The sequence below is a fragment of the Taeniopygia guttata genome, chromosome 22 (assembly GCF_048771995.1).
Source record: "Taeniopygia guttata chromosome 22, bTaeGut7.mat, whole genome shotgun sequence".
Taxonomy (NCBI): domain Eukaryota; kingdom Metazoa; phylum Chordata; class Aves; order Passeriformes; family Estrildidae; genus Taeniopygia; species Taeniopygia guttata.
Window position 1 is genome coordinate 2178458 of NC_133047.1, and position 15552 is coordinate 2194009.

The 15552-nt window shown below is 58.4% G+C and overlaps 1 protein-coding gene across 1 annotated transcript in view; it reads right to left on the reverse strand.

Moving 5' to 3' along the window:
* Window positions 1-1733: 1733 nt before the first annotated feature.
* The window catches only part of PEBP4 (phosphatidylethanolamine binding protein 4), an 84235-nt gene continuing 70416 nt past the window's right edge, over window positions 1734-15552 (reverse strand). The window contains exons 6-8 of the mRNA XM_030289779.4: window positions 8486-8531; window positions 7580-7696; window positions 1734-2147 (exon numbers count right to left, since the gene is read on the reverse strand). Coding sequence (XP_030145639.4) covers window positions 2056-2147; window positions 7580-7696; window positions 8486-8531 — 255 coding nt within the window. The 3' untranslated portion in view covers window positions 1734-2055. The remainder of the gene's footprint in view (window positions 2148-7579; window positions 7697-8485; window positions 8532-15552) is intronic.

Here is a 15552-nt window from a genome sequence, read left to right on the forward strand (position 1 = left end):
CTTCACCCAGCGCTGTGTGCCCAGGGCAAGGCTGGATCCTGCTCCTGCATCCCCCCTGGATACCCGGGTCCTTCCCGGGACCCTGCTGTGCTTCAGCCCTCCCAGGCAAAGGGACTTCCTGGGGGGAAAGTCCCGGCCAAGTTTAACCCCTCCGAGCAGGACTGAAATCCAGGTTTGAGTCTCCAGTGCAGGACTGAAATCCACATTTAACCCCTCAGTGCAGGACTGAAATCCACATTTAACAACCCAGGACTGAAATCCATGTTTAACCCCTCAGTGCAGGACTGAAATCCACCTTTAACCCCTCAGTGCAAGACTGAAATCCATGTTTAACAACCCAGGACTGAAATCCATGTTTAACCCCCCAGTGCAGGACTGAAAATCACATTTAACCCCTCAGTGCAGGACTGAAATCAATGTTTAACCCCTCAGTGCAGGACTGAAATCCATGTTTAACACCCAAATGTAGGACTAAAATCCACGTTTAAGAACCTGGGACTGAAATCCATGCTTAGGCCCCCAGTGCAGGACTGAAATCCATTTTCAAGCCCCCAGTGCAGGACTGAAATCCACATTTAGCCCCTCAGTGCAGGACTGAAATCCATGTTTAGCCCCCCAGTGTAGGACTGAAATCCACATTTAACCCCTCAGTGCAGGACTGAAATCGATGTTTAACCCCTCAGTGCAGGACTGAAATCGATGTTTAACCCCCCAGTGCAGGACTAAAATCGATGTTTAACACCCAAATGTAGGACTAAAATCCACGTTTAACAACCTGGGACTGAAATCCATGTTTAGGCCCCCAGTGCAGGACTGAAATCCATTTTCAAGCCCCCAGTGCAGGACTGAAATCCACGTTTAACCCCTCAGTGCAAGACTGAAATCCATGTTTAGCCCCCCAGTCCCCAGTGTAGGACTAAAATCCACGTTTAACAACCCGGGACTGAAATCCATGTTTAGGCCCCCAGTGCAGGCCTGAAATCCACATTTAACCCCTCAGAGCAGGCCTGAAATCCACATTTAACCCCTCAGTGCAGGACTGAAACCCACATTTAACCCCCCAGGCAGGACTGCAATCTGCTCTCTCTGCCCAGGGAAGGTGACCAGCAGGATGTCCCAGAGATGTTTTTTGGGGATGAGGTTGCTTTGTTCAGCCCCAGGCACTGATGCAGAGCTGAGATGCAGCAACCAGAGCACCACAACCCCTCTGAAGGCTGCAGGGCCTCCCTGCCCAGCCCTGAGCGAGTCATTCCCTCGTGCCTCAGTTTCCCCCGGCCGCAGGATGTCCCGGGCTCTGCTCCCCACGGTTTGTTCCAAGGGCAATATTATTCCTGGCCGTGGGCAGGACAGAGGTGGCTTTGTCACCACGATGTGCCTCAAGGAGGACCTGCAGGCAGGTGAATCTGAGCCTCGGAGAAAACTGAGTCTTAGATGAAAGCCTAATTAAGGAGCTAATTAAAGGGGAGGCCCGGCTAAGTGGCCAGTAGGCAGAGCTCTGCTGATTTATGCCTTTCATTTTGGTTTTGCTTTCCAAGAGAAACGGGCTGAGGGCACAGGGACCCCAGGGCGGGCATCACTGTCCCCGTCCCCTCCTGGTGTCACCTAAATGAGGATCTGGCTGGCCACCCCTGCTGCTGCTGCCCACGGGGGTCTGGTTACCCCACACAGATCCCAAAACACCGGGCTCAGCTGGCACTGCCACCCCCTGTGCCCGCTGCTGCCACACAGCCCCGTCTGCTCCATCCAAATTTTATTCGGGAAGCCGCAGGCATCAAACTCAAAGTCCCCAAAAGTGCCAGGGGGACATGCAGGGGGTCAAGTCAGAAATGGGGTGAAGGGAGGACGAGGGGAGAATTGGGATAGCCAGGTGAGCTGGGGCACCTCCTGGCATCTCCCCAGAGGGAAAGAGAACTTGGCTTTGGGAGGGCAGGAGCTGGGGGTGGTGCTGTGGCTTGGGGCTGGGAGCTGGGTGGGCTCGTCCTCGGTGGCTCCTGGGGTCCCCTCTGCTCCGGGCAGAGGTGCTCTGTGGCGTGGGCAAGGAAGGGACAGCCACAGTTAATCCTTGTAGTTTTTGGTCAGGAACTGGGTGGAGGCCACAGGGTGGCCCAGATGAAAATCTTCCACAAAGTCCTTCAAGTCCCAGGTGCCTGGGGAGAGAGGAAAAGGGGGTGAGCAGGGCTGGAGGAGGACTGGAGAGGGGAGCAGCCCTGTGCAGCTGCTGCTCTGCCCCAAACCACATCCTGCACACCCAGGAGGCCCCAGGGACAGCGACAAGTCACAGGGACCCCAGCTCTGGTGTGCCAGGGGTACCTAGGCTCCTCTCCTGCCCCCTGACCTTTGCAGCAAACCGTCCTACAGCTTCCTACGAGCCCACCCCGGGGGTGGCCTGGCTGGAAATCCCCCTGGGGATGTCACAGGACGTCCCCCGTCCCCCTCAGTGGCATTCACTGAGCTGCTGGAGCAGAGGGGGTTCCTCATTCCTGACCCTCCTCCCCCGCTGCCTGCCCTGACCCCAGGACCCTGGAGCACCTTCTGCTGGATCCAGCTGTGCTTTTTCCACCCAGGCAGCAGGGAAAGCCTCTCCAGGTGGAAGGGCCCGAGGGATTCCCTCATAGCCGGCAGAAATCCCCCTGTGCCCTGCCAGGGTCGGGCACCGAGCCCGTGTCTGGCTGGCGGTGCCGGAGCATCCTGCCCTGACCAGGGGCTTTCCCTGGCAGCCACCAGCTCCCGCTGCCCCTCCTGCGGGCCAGCACCGGGGAAAGGGGCCCGTTGTTTATCTGAAACCTGTCCTCTCCTCTTCCTGGCTGCTCTCGAATGTCACGCGGCAGCCTGGCAGTTTTATCTGCTGCCACATCTCAGCCCCAGCGTCCCCTTTGCTCTTGCAAGAAAAGTGCTGAGCAAAAGCCGAGCTGCTGCATCACCTCCGTGGGGTGCTGATGGCTCCGGGAGCTGGCGGAGCTCCCACCTGCTCCCCACCCTGGGCTCGGAGCTCCAAAAAAAGCTCTGGAGATTCTGGTGGTGATGGTAGCACAGCCCGTGACCCCGCGGAGCTGCGGGAGCCGCGCCTGGGATGCTCCAGGGCCAGGGAAGGAGCTCAGGGGATGCTCAGGAAGGAGCTGCACCCCACATTCCAGCCGGGATGAGATGTTGGAATGAACCAGGCTGCTCCTGGAGGCTCCCGGGTGTCCCCTGCCACCCTCCGAGGACACAAACCAAGCTGAGAGCGAGGACAGCCCCAATGTCCTGCGCTGGGGTCACCGCCAGCCGGGACCCAGAGCCAGGAGCCCCAAATTCCAGCTCGGCAGGGAGGGCAGCTCCTCCTTTGGGGGTCGCAGCCCAACCCCCTCCGTGCTGGGGGTCCCGATGAAGGGAAGGAGCCTCGGGGGGAGCCGCTCCCGCTGCGCCCGCCGCTTCTCCGGGTGGGTGCCTTTCATCCGGAGGCTTTCAAAGCGCTGGAAAACCCCACGGGAGAACCGCCGGTGCCCGCGGGGCCGGGCTGGGAGCGGGACGCGGCACCCCCGGCTCCCATGGGTGCCGGAGCTGGCGCTGATGGAGCCGCAGCCTCCGGAGGGGCGCGGATGAAAGGAGCCGGGGGAGGCAGAGCCCCGGCGGGGCTGCAGGAGCCGGTCCCGGCCCTCGCCCTGCTCGTGGGGATGGGTTTTTCCTGACCTACTTTCCTACCTGCCCTGGCACCGGGAGTGCCCGGCCCGTCGGGCCAGGGAAAGCCCCGGGGCAGCCGTGGCTGTGGCAAAAAGGGGGGGTGACAAATTTGGGGGTACCCTACAACCAAATCCAACCCCTCGGGTGCGTCCCCAAAGCGGCGTGAGCATTCCCGGCACGGGGTGACATCCCTGGGCCAGCCCCAAATCCCCAAATCCCCCCGGCTTATGGGAAAAGGTGGAAGAAGAGGGATGACTCGGATGCAATCAAGCCTCAAGATTTTGTGCTAATTACTGATCCCCCTCGATGAAAGCTGTGGGGGAACTTTAATTGCCGGGCGCTGTGAGTCACTGGGATCCCGGAGCGGGGAGAGGAGCGGGGCCCGGCCGGGCAGCCGAGGTCGCGGGGCCGCTGTCCCCTCTCCCCGCCGCCACAATACGGCTTTTCATCCGCGGCTTGGTCCGTTTTCAAGCTCATTTCCCCAAGGATTAAATCATCCCGCTCGGCTCTTATCCGCGCACCCGCCGGAGGAAGGGGAGTGCCGCCTGAGCCCGGAGCACCCGCGGGGGAAACTGAGGCACGGGCATCCCGCCCATCCCACACTTCGCCTCCTGCCCACCCCCGGCTATAATTTATGGGCCTCATCAGCGGCGATGCTCTCCTGATGGGAGCCCCGATGCTCCTGTGCCGAGATTAATGATGTCCCAGCGGGGGTGGGCGGGTGGCCGGCAGCGGCTTTGGTCACCACGGAGTGACACGCGGGGACGTGGGCTGGCACCCGGCTCTCCCCGCAGCCCTTTGCCACCTCCCTCCCCGCCGGGGCCCGGTCCAACCCGATTTTCCAGCTGGGTGGATCGGGTTGGAGGCGCACAAGGTCGGCTCATGAGTCAAAGCCGTGGCCCCGATGCGGAGCTGGAGCTGGAGAGGGATGGAGCCAAAGGCTGGCCGGGCTCAGCCCTGTCCCTGCTCCCCAGGGCAAAATTCCTGGGAGGAAAAAAGAAAAAAAAAGGAAAAAAAAAATCCATTCCCGGTTGTAAAACACCTTTCCAGACCAGGAGGGACTTTGGGAATCTGGAGCCTCTCCCCAGCTCACTGGAGCTGATGGGAAAAGGTGGAAGCAGAGGGATGAACTCGGATGCAATCAAGCCTCAAGATTTTGTGCTAATTAATGATCCCCCTCGATGAAAGCTGTGGGGGAACTGTAATTGCCCAGCACCACACCGGGGTCTGGTGGGTGCCTGAATTCCCCCGGCTGTGGAATTTCCCGTGGATCAGAGCCTGCGGCGGGCGGGATGCCGCGGTGGCTGTGACATTTCACAGAACACAAATTATTATCTCGCATCTCCCCAAAACACAAGCACGGCTTCTAACGCCCCTGGCTGCGAGGGAAGTGGGGTGAGTGGCAGGAAGAGCCGTGGAGACACCCCAAACGTCCCCACCTTCGGTACTGAGTGGGGACAGAGCTGGTGCTCGGTGACAATTTAGTGGCACGGCCAAAAACTGAAGTGAATCAGACTCCAGAGGAGAAATTGAGGCTCTGAGTTATTCGCCTGAGGTCACAGGGAGCTGGCTGGTGCTGGGATTGATCAGAAACACTCAGGGGAAGGATCAGGGTGGTTTTTTTTCCCTGATGAAACAACATTTTTGCTCAAGAGCCGCCTTGGAGAAACACCCCGGCCGTAAACAACTGATTTCCACATTGTCACAAGCGACACGGGGACGTGTCCGGGTCCTGCAGCCCTTCCAGGGCCTGACCTGTGCCCGTCAGTGCCACACAACCAGGACATGCCCACGGCAGGGTGGAAATGTCCCCGCTGCCTCTGAGCCAGGCAAGGAGGGAGAAGAAACTGGGATTTGTTCTCCACGCTCGCCCCTCGCGTTTTAAATTCGCAGGGATGTTTCCCAGGAGCAGGGACAGGCGACGCGGGCAGGGCCTGGTTTAGTGCCCTCTTCTGGAGGCTCCGGCCGAGCTCCTGCCATCCCGCCTGCCACTGTCACCTCCCCCGGCCCGGCCACTGTCACCTCCCCCGGCCCGGCCACTGTCACCTCCTCCGGCCCGGCCACTGTCACCTCCCTTGCCCGGCCCGGCCTCCGGAGCACATCCCGAGCCAGCAGGGAAATTCTCTGGGAGCTGAACAGAGGGAGGGATGCCCAGCACAGGGGGGCACACTGAGGTTGGGCACATCCCGAGGCTGGGATGCACCAGTGCCACCCCCTGTGCCCGGTCAGGACGTGCCCCTGTCCAGGGCTGGTGGCGATGGGTGTCCCCAGCCTCGGTGAGACAGAGATGTCGCTGTCACCAGATGTAGGATGGAGTAAAAACAGCAGGAAGGGGTTCATCTGAGGCCAAATAAAACGGGGAATTCTGAGCAAGGATGCAAACTGTGCCTGCGGCATCGCCAGAAGATCCTGCATCGCTCCTGCTGCAGGAGAGGAGCAAGGCAGAGCCCGGGCTGGGTTCTCATCCGCGATCCTTTGGGATTGGGGTCACCCCCTCCTTGTCCCCCCCTCTGCCAGAGGTGTCTGCTCCTCTCCCCCGCGCGCTGCCTTTGCACCACGGGGCTGGATGCGCCCGATCCATCGGCGTTCACCCCGCTGCCTTGGGCATGGATTTATTTAAAACCCTTGAGACGCCCAAATCTCATCCTTTGGCAGCTTTTAGGGCTCGTTCCGTGCGAATCAAGATGATGGGCTGTGGGTGTCTGAATCCAGCAGCATCCCCCGGCCAGGCCAAGGATGTGATGCAGCGATGAAATGGTTAAAAATAACCTTCAACCAACTCCTTAAACATGGGCCCCTGCCAGACCCCCACAGCTGCCTGACAAACGATGCTCAGGCATCGGATCCTGCGGAAAAATCTCCAAAATATCCGCTGGGTCTTTCCCAGGAAGGGCTGGGAAGGGAAATGGGATGGGGACAGCGGCAGCTGGGGAATGCCCGGCCACCCCCGCCCTGGGGACAGCCGAGTGCTGGGGACCTTCCCGAGGGTGAATCTGGGGGATTGGAGCTGCAGATCCCGCTAGAAAGAGGATTTCTGTGGGAAAAGCTCCTTGGTGGGTGTCTCTGGGATGCTGCGGTGGGAGCGTGGGGACAACACGGAGCAGGAGCGAGGGGCTGGCAGGGGGGTGACATCCGCGCTGTCATTAAGAAGCGGAGCTAATGAGCCAGAAAACAGAGCCGAGGGCAGGGAGAACCCGCAGGGAGACTCGTGGCAGCCTCATCCCACCCCGGCCATGGGATGAGCACCAGGGTTCGGTGCCAGGGAGGGGGGCAGGGGATGTTTGAGAGCCCCCCGGGCCAGCCCCGCTCCGGGCTGGGCGCTGTGGGTTACCGGGCACGGCATGAGCCGGGCAGAGCAGCCCGGACACACCGACCCGACCTGCCCCTCCAGCCCTGCTCGTGTGCTCCCGGCTGGGAAAGTTTAGAAATTTCACTCAGAGCCCCGAGTTCCAGGCAGGGCACCGGGCACGGTGGGTCCCTGCCCGTGCCAGGCTGTCCCAGCATGGAGCATCAAGAACCCTCGGCGTTTTGGGGTGGTATCAGCTGCTCCATCCCTCCTGTGGAAGATTTTGGGAGGAGCTGGGCGTTGTGTCAGCCCGGTTTGAGCAATCCCTTGGCTAAAACCTTCTGATCCTTATCCCGGCGATGCAACTCGCGGCTCGGGCTGGGGGGGATGCCCAGCCAGGGCTGCATTTCACAGCCCACATCTCTCCCTGCTTCCGATCCCGCTAGCCAGGCCCTTACCGGGCGTTTTCCAAAGTTTTCTGCAGCCTGGCAAGGATTTAACACCTCACCCACGTCCCCCCTAAGGATCCCTTTGCAGCCAGCGGGCATCCCCAGCCTGCCATGGCACACAGCGTTATCCACAGCCCTGGAAAAGCCCCTCGGGGCGGGGATGGAGCGCTCGGAGGGTCCTTACCCAGCGAGTCCTGCTCCTCGGGGCTCAGGGAGATGCTCCGGTGTGCCGGCTGCCGGTACAGGCGGAACTGGTAGCGGTGGTAGCCGCTGTAGCGGGAGGGTCTGGGCCGGCTGTAGTCTGGGATGAAGGAGAGAAGGGCTGAGTGTCCCTCTGAGCTGAAATTCCCACCACAAGCAGCAACCCACCCCCTCCTCCAGGCCGGGATCAGCTCTCCCACGCAGCTCCCCGCACCGTGACCCCGCACCACAACAGCCCCTCGCCACGTCCTGCACCACCCTGACCTCTCCTCCATCCCCTTCCCACATCTGCACCTCCCCTGAGACCCCCAGCCCCCCACCAGGGCATGGCCAGCACCCCTTGGGCTGCCCAGATGTGCGGCCTGCAGCTGCCTCAGGGCATGTCCAGCTGCTGAGAGCAGAGGTTGTCCCTGCACAGCCACCCCTCGCTCTCCAGCGGGGACAGGAGGATGTGGCACCAAGGGACAAGGGGCTGAAGCTCTGCCAGGTGAGCCCCCAGCCCCTCTCCCCCGGGCTGTGACCTCCCTGAGCCACGTCTGGCCCGTTTGGAACAGAAAGTCTTTGTTCCTCCAACATCACAGGAGCTGTTGGGATTCACCTGCTTTTATCTTGTGTTTTTCTTTTGGGTTTTATCCCTCCCCCCTCTTTTTGCACTGGTTTGGAGCCTTTCCAACCGCTGGGGAGTTTTTAAACCACTTTTGCCTCTAGAAAAAATGAGAGAAAAAGTGGCTCCTGTTTCAGGCAGTGCCCAGCTGTGCCTTAGGGAGCTCCTCGTGTCCCCCCCTCGTGTCTCTCCCTCGTGTCCTGGTGTGCCCACCCCAGCCAGCACTGCCACCGCCTTGTCCCAGCTGGCTGAGACCCCATCCCCTCACTTGGGGTCTGCACTCACCTGTCAGGACCTTCCCTTTGATCCTCCCAACCCTCAGATCCGAGCCCTGAAAGGACAAACAGAGGGAGGTTGGGTGAGACTGATGTCCCCAGGAGAAGCACAGGGGGATGGACCCTCCTGCTCCCACAGGGATTCATTTTCCAGCATTTGCTCTGTTTTCCCTGCATAGATCATCCTCTCACCATTTCCTTGTGTGGAGAATTTTCTCCAGGTGGGTGGGAAGGAGCGTGCCAGGGCTTTTCTGGGATTTTGGGGCTCAGTCCACAATGCCCTGGCACACAGGTGACACTGCTGTCACCTGCACACAGAGGCCATCCACGGTCTGGGGATCCAGGCCAGGGATCCAGGCTGTGGCACACTGGGAAAACCGCCCTAATTCCATGAAAAGCCTCGGTGCTGTTGGCACAGCAGCATTTGGGAGAGTTGGGATTGTGGTGATTTCCAGCAGCATCCCCATGGCAAAGCTTTGGCTTTGCTCTCAACAAACTCCAGCTCACAGAGCGTGTCCCACGGGAGCTTTGGCTCCCCATCCCCACCCTGGGGTGCTTCCCGGGAGCAGGGAGCCTTTCCTGGGACTCTGAGCATCCTGTGGGACCGTGTGGATGACAAAGGGACGATACCAGGAGCTGCACCCACATCCTGGCCCTGCACACCCCACCTCACCCCTGACCTGCTCTGCTATTCCCGGCCATTCCCAACCTCCCAGCACTCATAAATCCTCTCCTCTGGCACCCGTTATTCCAGTCCTGCCCACACACGCTCCGTGCCAGGGCTCCTCTGTCCTAACCTGCCCTGGGAGTTGTTAGCCCAAAAAAAAAAAAGAAAAAAAGAAAAAGATGCCTCAGATAACTGCCAGCAAAAGTGCACGTGGGGATTGGGGTTCAGTGCCTCGGCTCCCCACAACCAGAGCTTCCCTTTCCCTGCTCTGTGTGAGTCACAGGCGGTGACAGCCTCCTGCCAGCTGCCCCTGGCACACCGAGGGGCACCGGGGAGCCAAGAGCGCCTTCGGATCCTCGGATATCGGCTCCCGGACACGGGCTGCCACCCTGGCGGCTGTAGCCGAAATATCCCGGTGGCACGGGGGTGACGGGAAAGGATTTGGGCAGCTTTGGGTGCCTGGGGGGGAAGGGGCGGCGCAGGGTGTGAGGGGAGAAGCACCCAGGGGTGCTGGAGGGGACAGGCGGGGCCGTGGGGCTGCTGTGGCCGTGGCCAGATGTGCAGGCCCCAGATGTGCAGGCCCCAGATGTGCAGACCCCAGATGTGCAAACCCCAGATGTGCAAACCCCAGATGTGCAGACCTGTGCCACCCAGATGTGCAGACCCCAGATGTGCAAACCCCAGATGTGCAAACCTGCGCCACCCAGATGTGCAGACCCCAGATGTGCAAACCCCAGATGTGCAGACCTGTGCCACCCAGATGTGCAGACCCCAGATGTGCAGACCCGCACCACCTAGATGTGCAAATCCCAGATGCGCAAATCCCAGATGTGCAAACCCCAGATGTGCAAACCCCAGATGTGCAAACCCGTGCCACCCAGATGTGCACACGTGTGCGAGTCCTCCAGCTGTGCCTGCTCCCCCAGATGTGCCGCTGCCCGGCTCATCCCAAACTCATCCCAAACTCATCCCAAACTCATCCCGTGCTCATCCCGAGCTCATCCCGGGCTCATCCCGAGCGCATCCCGAACTCATCCCGGGCTCATCCCGGGCTCATCCCGGGTCTCCTCCGTGCCTCCCTGCCCGCGATGTGGGCTGCCCGCTCGCCCCGCGGTGCTGCGGGTTCCTCGCTGGCCCCGGGCATGGGAGAGCCAAAGGATAAAACTCCTTTCTAAGAGGCGAGAGCAGGAAGAGGGCGGGAGGGAGAAAGTCGGGATGAGCGCTCCAAACCGGCCTTTTATTTTCTTTAATAGTAAACAGCTCTGCTGGGAGCAAGGAGCGAGCTCTGGGCACGGCTGCGGGAGACGGGAGGGATTGGAGAGGTGGGGTGTGACGCCCTGTGACATTTTCTCCTTGTTTTTTTTGCTCAGGGAATAGTTTGTGGCAGGAATAACACCCCCTCCAGCCCCTTTCCCCTTTGCTGACACGGCGGTGAGGGCGAGGGGAGCATCACACTCCGGCAGCTCCCGAAGATCCCTGCCACGAGCCGAGCTAATGGACACTGATGAGCTGCCGCCTTTATTAATGCCCTTTTATGAGCGCATTAATAGTTCCTAATGACACCATTTGAGCTTCCCAGCCTTTTATCTCCTCTTTCTCTCTTTCCCCTGCCGAGGACACGGTGTAGGAGGTGGAATTAGATATTCCCACCCTCCGCTCTGTGGCGGGTGGGGCACGGGATGCCCGTGCAGAGACCTGGGAAGCCTGAAAAGTCTGTGCCACACAGCTCCAGGAGCTCCTCTCCGCGGTTTTTCCTTGGCCAAAGGAGGGAGGAATTGTATCCCTGTCATTTCTGGTGCCCTGGGCACCGAGCGAGGCTCGCTGGGAGCTCACGGCCAGCCCTCGCTGCTGCCTGCACGTCTCAACCGAGGCTTGGAGGGGGGGAATAAATAAATAAACACAAATAAATTAAAGGCAGTGAGTCACCTTGTGTTTCCCTCTTGATCTTTTTGTTTTCTTTTCACCCCCTTCCCTTTCTTCCACCTCTCCAGAACGTGTCTGATCCCATCGCAGAGGAGGGGAAAGGGATGGGTGGCGAGCTCTCGCCAGCGATTCGCCCGGGCGAGGACGGAAGGTTGATGGAAAGTGGGTGTGGGAATCGGCACAATCGCTGGCAGGGCACCAGCACAAACAGATGACGGATGGGACCCGGGCAAGCGCGGCCGAGCAGGGCCGGGCTGCTCCTGCCTCGCCGGGAGCGCGTCCCAGCCTGGCCCGGGGACCTGGGGACACCGGGGGGCTCAGCCGGGGCGGGGGCTGCACCCCATGGGAAGCACCGAGGGGACCTTAACCAACTATTGTCCGAGGGGGAAGCTGATCCCGAACACCCGGGGCTCCTCACCGAGTGGCTTCAAAGCCGGCCCAGTGGGAGCCCGGGTTTGTTCTCCTCAATTCCTGTGATCTTTGGAATGAGGTCAGCATGGAGGAATTGGCTCAGAGAGCGCGGGGGAGCATCCCAGGAAAGGCAGAGCTGCTGGGATGGCAACCCGGCTTCCCTGCGAGGCTGGAGCGGGGAATAAAAGGATGAGATGCTAATTGCAGGTGGATCTGGATCTGTTCTGCTGTGTCCTTGCAGAGGAAGGTGAAGGTTTTGGGGGTTCCTCCTCCCCACCAAAGCAGCAGCACTGGGGAGGACCACTCCTGCCCCAGCTCCCAGAAACATCCAGGCTCGTCCTGCTTTCCAACAAAAAGCATGTGAGCCAAGAGTGATCCAAGAGAAACTCTCCCTCCAAATATCCAAGAGAAAGAGTCCCTCCAAATATCCAAGAGAAAGAGTCCCTCCAAATATCCAAGAGAAACTCTCCCTGCAAATATCCAAGGGAAGCTCTCCCTGCAAATATCCAAGAGAAACTCTCCCTCCAAATATCCAAGAGAAAGAGTCCCTCCAAATATCCAAGAGAAACTGTCCCTCCAAATATCCAAGAGAAAGTGTCCCTCCAAATATCCAAGAGAAGCTCTCCCTCCAAATATCCAAGAGAAACTCTCCCTCCAAATATCCAAGAGAAACTCTCCCTCCAAATATCCAAGAGAAACTCTCCCTGCAAATATCCAAGAGACTCTCCCTGCAAATATCCAAGAGAAACTGTCCCTGCAAATATCCAAGAGAAAGAGTCCCTCCAAATATCCAAGAGAAACTCTCCCTGCAAATATCCCCACGCAGGGAGGCCGGGAGAGATCAGGGCAGGGCCGGGCCAGCTCCCAGCGCTCCCAAACTCTGGATTCCCCAGCTCAGCCGCCTGTTTGAGCTGCAGCTCACTTCCAGCAGGATCCTGGTGTCGGATCTGGGGCACGGGATGTCCCCCAGCGGCTCCGGCTCGCCCACGCCACCCCGACCCTCTCGCTCTCAGCCCACCGCGCTCCTCCCGTCACCGTCACCGTCAAGCCGGGGTTTGGTGCCTGAAGGAGCCTGTCAGCCCCGACCCCGCGAGTCCTTTCGTGATGAGAAATGTCACATCCCATTACAACAGCCTCACTGTGCTGCTGGATTGGCGTGGGCTCTCCGTCGGGAAAGGAATTGGGAGAAAGAGGAAAAAAATACTGACACAGAAATAGTTTTTGTGCAAGAAGTGGGGTGGGAGAGTCACCTTCCAGCCTGTGGGAATCCAGGGAATCCCTCTGGCTGCCCTGGGACCCTGGCAGGGGTCAGGAACCCCCCTGGACAGAGCCCCCAGAGACACTGGCTGTGATCTCTGCCCATGGAAAAGAGTTTTCAACCTTACAGGGTCAATTACCAGCTCTGAGTGTTTGATATAAGTAATAATTAAGTGTGGCACGGGTGCAAAAGTAAAATTTTAGGATTCTAGATAAGGGGTCCAAAGGGGACAAGATGGAGGAAATTGGGTATTTCTTGTCCTTTTTCTCCTTCTTCATGCCCTCCATGTTTCACTGTGGTGTTGGCATTTTTCTGTTGGTTCAGGCTGGGGACACACTGTCCAACGTAGGTGACAGATATTGGCACGTTATTGTAAATCCAGCACAGGTAGTTTGTGGTATTTAATGTTTGTACCATCCCACTGAGGGCAGAGCCCCACACGCTGCCCTGCAGGACAGAGCTGCGGCAGGGCAGCAGAACATGGTAGAGATAAAAATAAAAATAAATAACCTTGAAACCAGCACAGATGAATTGTGACTTCTTCTTTAGCAACAGAGCAGAAAGGAATTTTTTACAATCTCGGAATCATCAATACCTCAGATTCCGACACCAGCCTGGATGGGAAAACTTCCTTGGGAATTCTTTGGGAATGCTCCTGGCTGCTCTATTGCCCTGAAATGTTTTGGCATCATTCCCAGGGCAGGGATGAGACCCTGGAGAGGCTGGATCCCATCACAGCCCAGATCCAGAGCAATCTCCCCTCCTGCTGGAGCCAGCCCGGCTCTCCCAGCCCCAGCCCAGCCCTGGTGCCTCCCCAGCCCCAGCTCCTGCACCCTGGGCTGACTCAGGGCTGTGTTCGGGGCCGGTTTCGCTCTCCGGGCACAGCTGGAGACGTGGCCAGGCCACCCCGGGCCTGAGGCAGGAATGATTCCCAGGATTTCCCTGCAGCCCACGTCTCCATCCAGACTTCCCACCCGGAGCCTCCTGCTGCTCTCACAGGCTCCAGGAATGCCCAGTCCACCCCTGTGGTCCCCAGGAGGGTGGGATACATGGAATCACCCCGTCTCCAGCTGGCAACTCCCTTACCCAGAGCCCATTATTTTGATTTATTGCATTTTATATTGATGGAATTTCATCATTCCAAGTGATATTTGACTTGTTCCACATCAGTCTGCACCGGAAAAAATTGATAAACCACTGTGATCTGAGCCACATCCAGGCAGAAAAAAAAAAAAAGAAGTGGAGAAGGTACTTTCCCTTCCACAGGGAACTTCTTTTCAGGGCAGATCCAGAACCTCAGGAAAGCTAATCCTGCGTGGGTTGGATTTGTCTGTTTGGGGACTGACACAGCCACAAGCACCAACACTGGGTGATTGTAACCCCAAAATCGTGCCAGGACACCCCATCCCAGCAGGCACAGACCAAGACTGACTGCACACCCTCATCCCAAAAAACTCTCTGAGGCTCATCACAGCTCCTGGGAGAATCCACTGAGGGTCCCCAAGGAGCAGGAGGGACCCTTGGGAGGCTCAGGTGGGAGCAGACCCAGGAATGCCACAGCTCCAACACGGATCTGAAGATCCTCTCCCACTTTTCCAGGGTCTGAATTCCAAGGATTTACCCTTTAGGATCCTTAGGCAGCTCTTGGCACGGACATTTTTCTAGCTCACCATCATTGGGGAAGGCGACCATAAAAATATATTAAAAAATAACTATGGGGCACAGCTGTAATTTAAATGCAGCTTTGTCTGATCCACCCTAACGCCGCAGGGGAGGACGTGCCACGGGTTATTAACTGAGCCAAATAAACATAAATCACCTCCGTGCCTGCCTTTTGCAAGGTTTCCTCAATCTGGAAATAAAACCCTGCGCTCCATAACCCGAACCATCCCTGGCAGGGACCTTCCCAGGCTCCTGGCAGCCCGAGGGTGGCACTGCCAGTGCCAGCAGCTCCCCGTGCAAAGGGGGAGGCTCTGCTGGGTGGGTTTCCAGTGGATTTCCAGACCCCTGCCAGGTTTGGGCGCAGCTGGCACAGCCGCTGTGCCCACCTGCACCTTCCTGCAGGATGTAGGTGAGGGGTCCGAGCCAGCGGGGCGGAGGCTGTGATGACACCGGGAGGGTTTTGAAACCTCAGACAAAACATTTGTGTTGGAAAAGGAGAGGGATTTTGTTGGGTTTTGGGTTTTTTTTTGTTGTTTTTATAAAACACCTGCAGGATTGTGGAGGCAGTGGGGGTGGGGATGGGATGCAGGATGCTGGGCTCCCTTCCCAAAAGCTGTGGGAGGGCACGGGAGATGTGGCTTTGGCAGGACACTCCTGGCACGGGTTGGAGCGCTGGATTTGGGAGTCGAGGCCCGTGGCTTTGCCAAAAAACTTCGTGGAAGAGTTTCCTGCTCCCCTTTCCTCTGCACCCCCACAGGGGAGCACCAGGGGTTTGCTGAAGTGAGAAAATCGAGTGAGATGGAGGCTGAATAAAATCAAAGTTGAATAAAATCAGAGTTGAATAAAATGAAGGCTGAACAAACGATGGCTGAATAAAATGACGGCGCAATAAAATGAAAGTTGAATAAAATGATGGTTGAACGTGTGATGGTTGCACCAGGTGGTGGAGAGGGGTGTGCACTCCCTGCTGGTGAGGATTTGGGGATTTGGGGGGTGGCTGCACAGTCACACCCCGGCTCCTGGCCTGTCAGAATCTGAGATATTGATGATTCTGAGATTGTAAAAATCTCTGTTTGTCAGCCCCACTGCCAAAGAAGTTGTAATTTGTCAGTGCTGGTTCCAAGGTTATTTATTTTTGTTTTTATCTCTACCATGT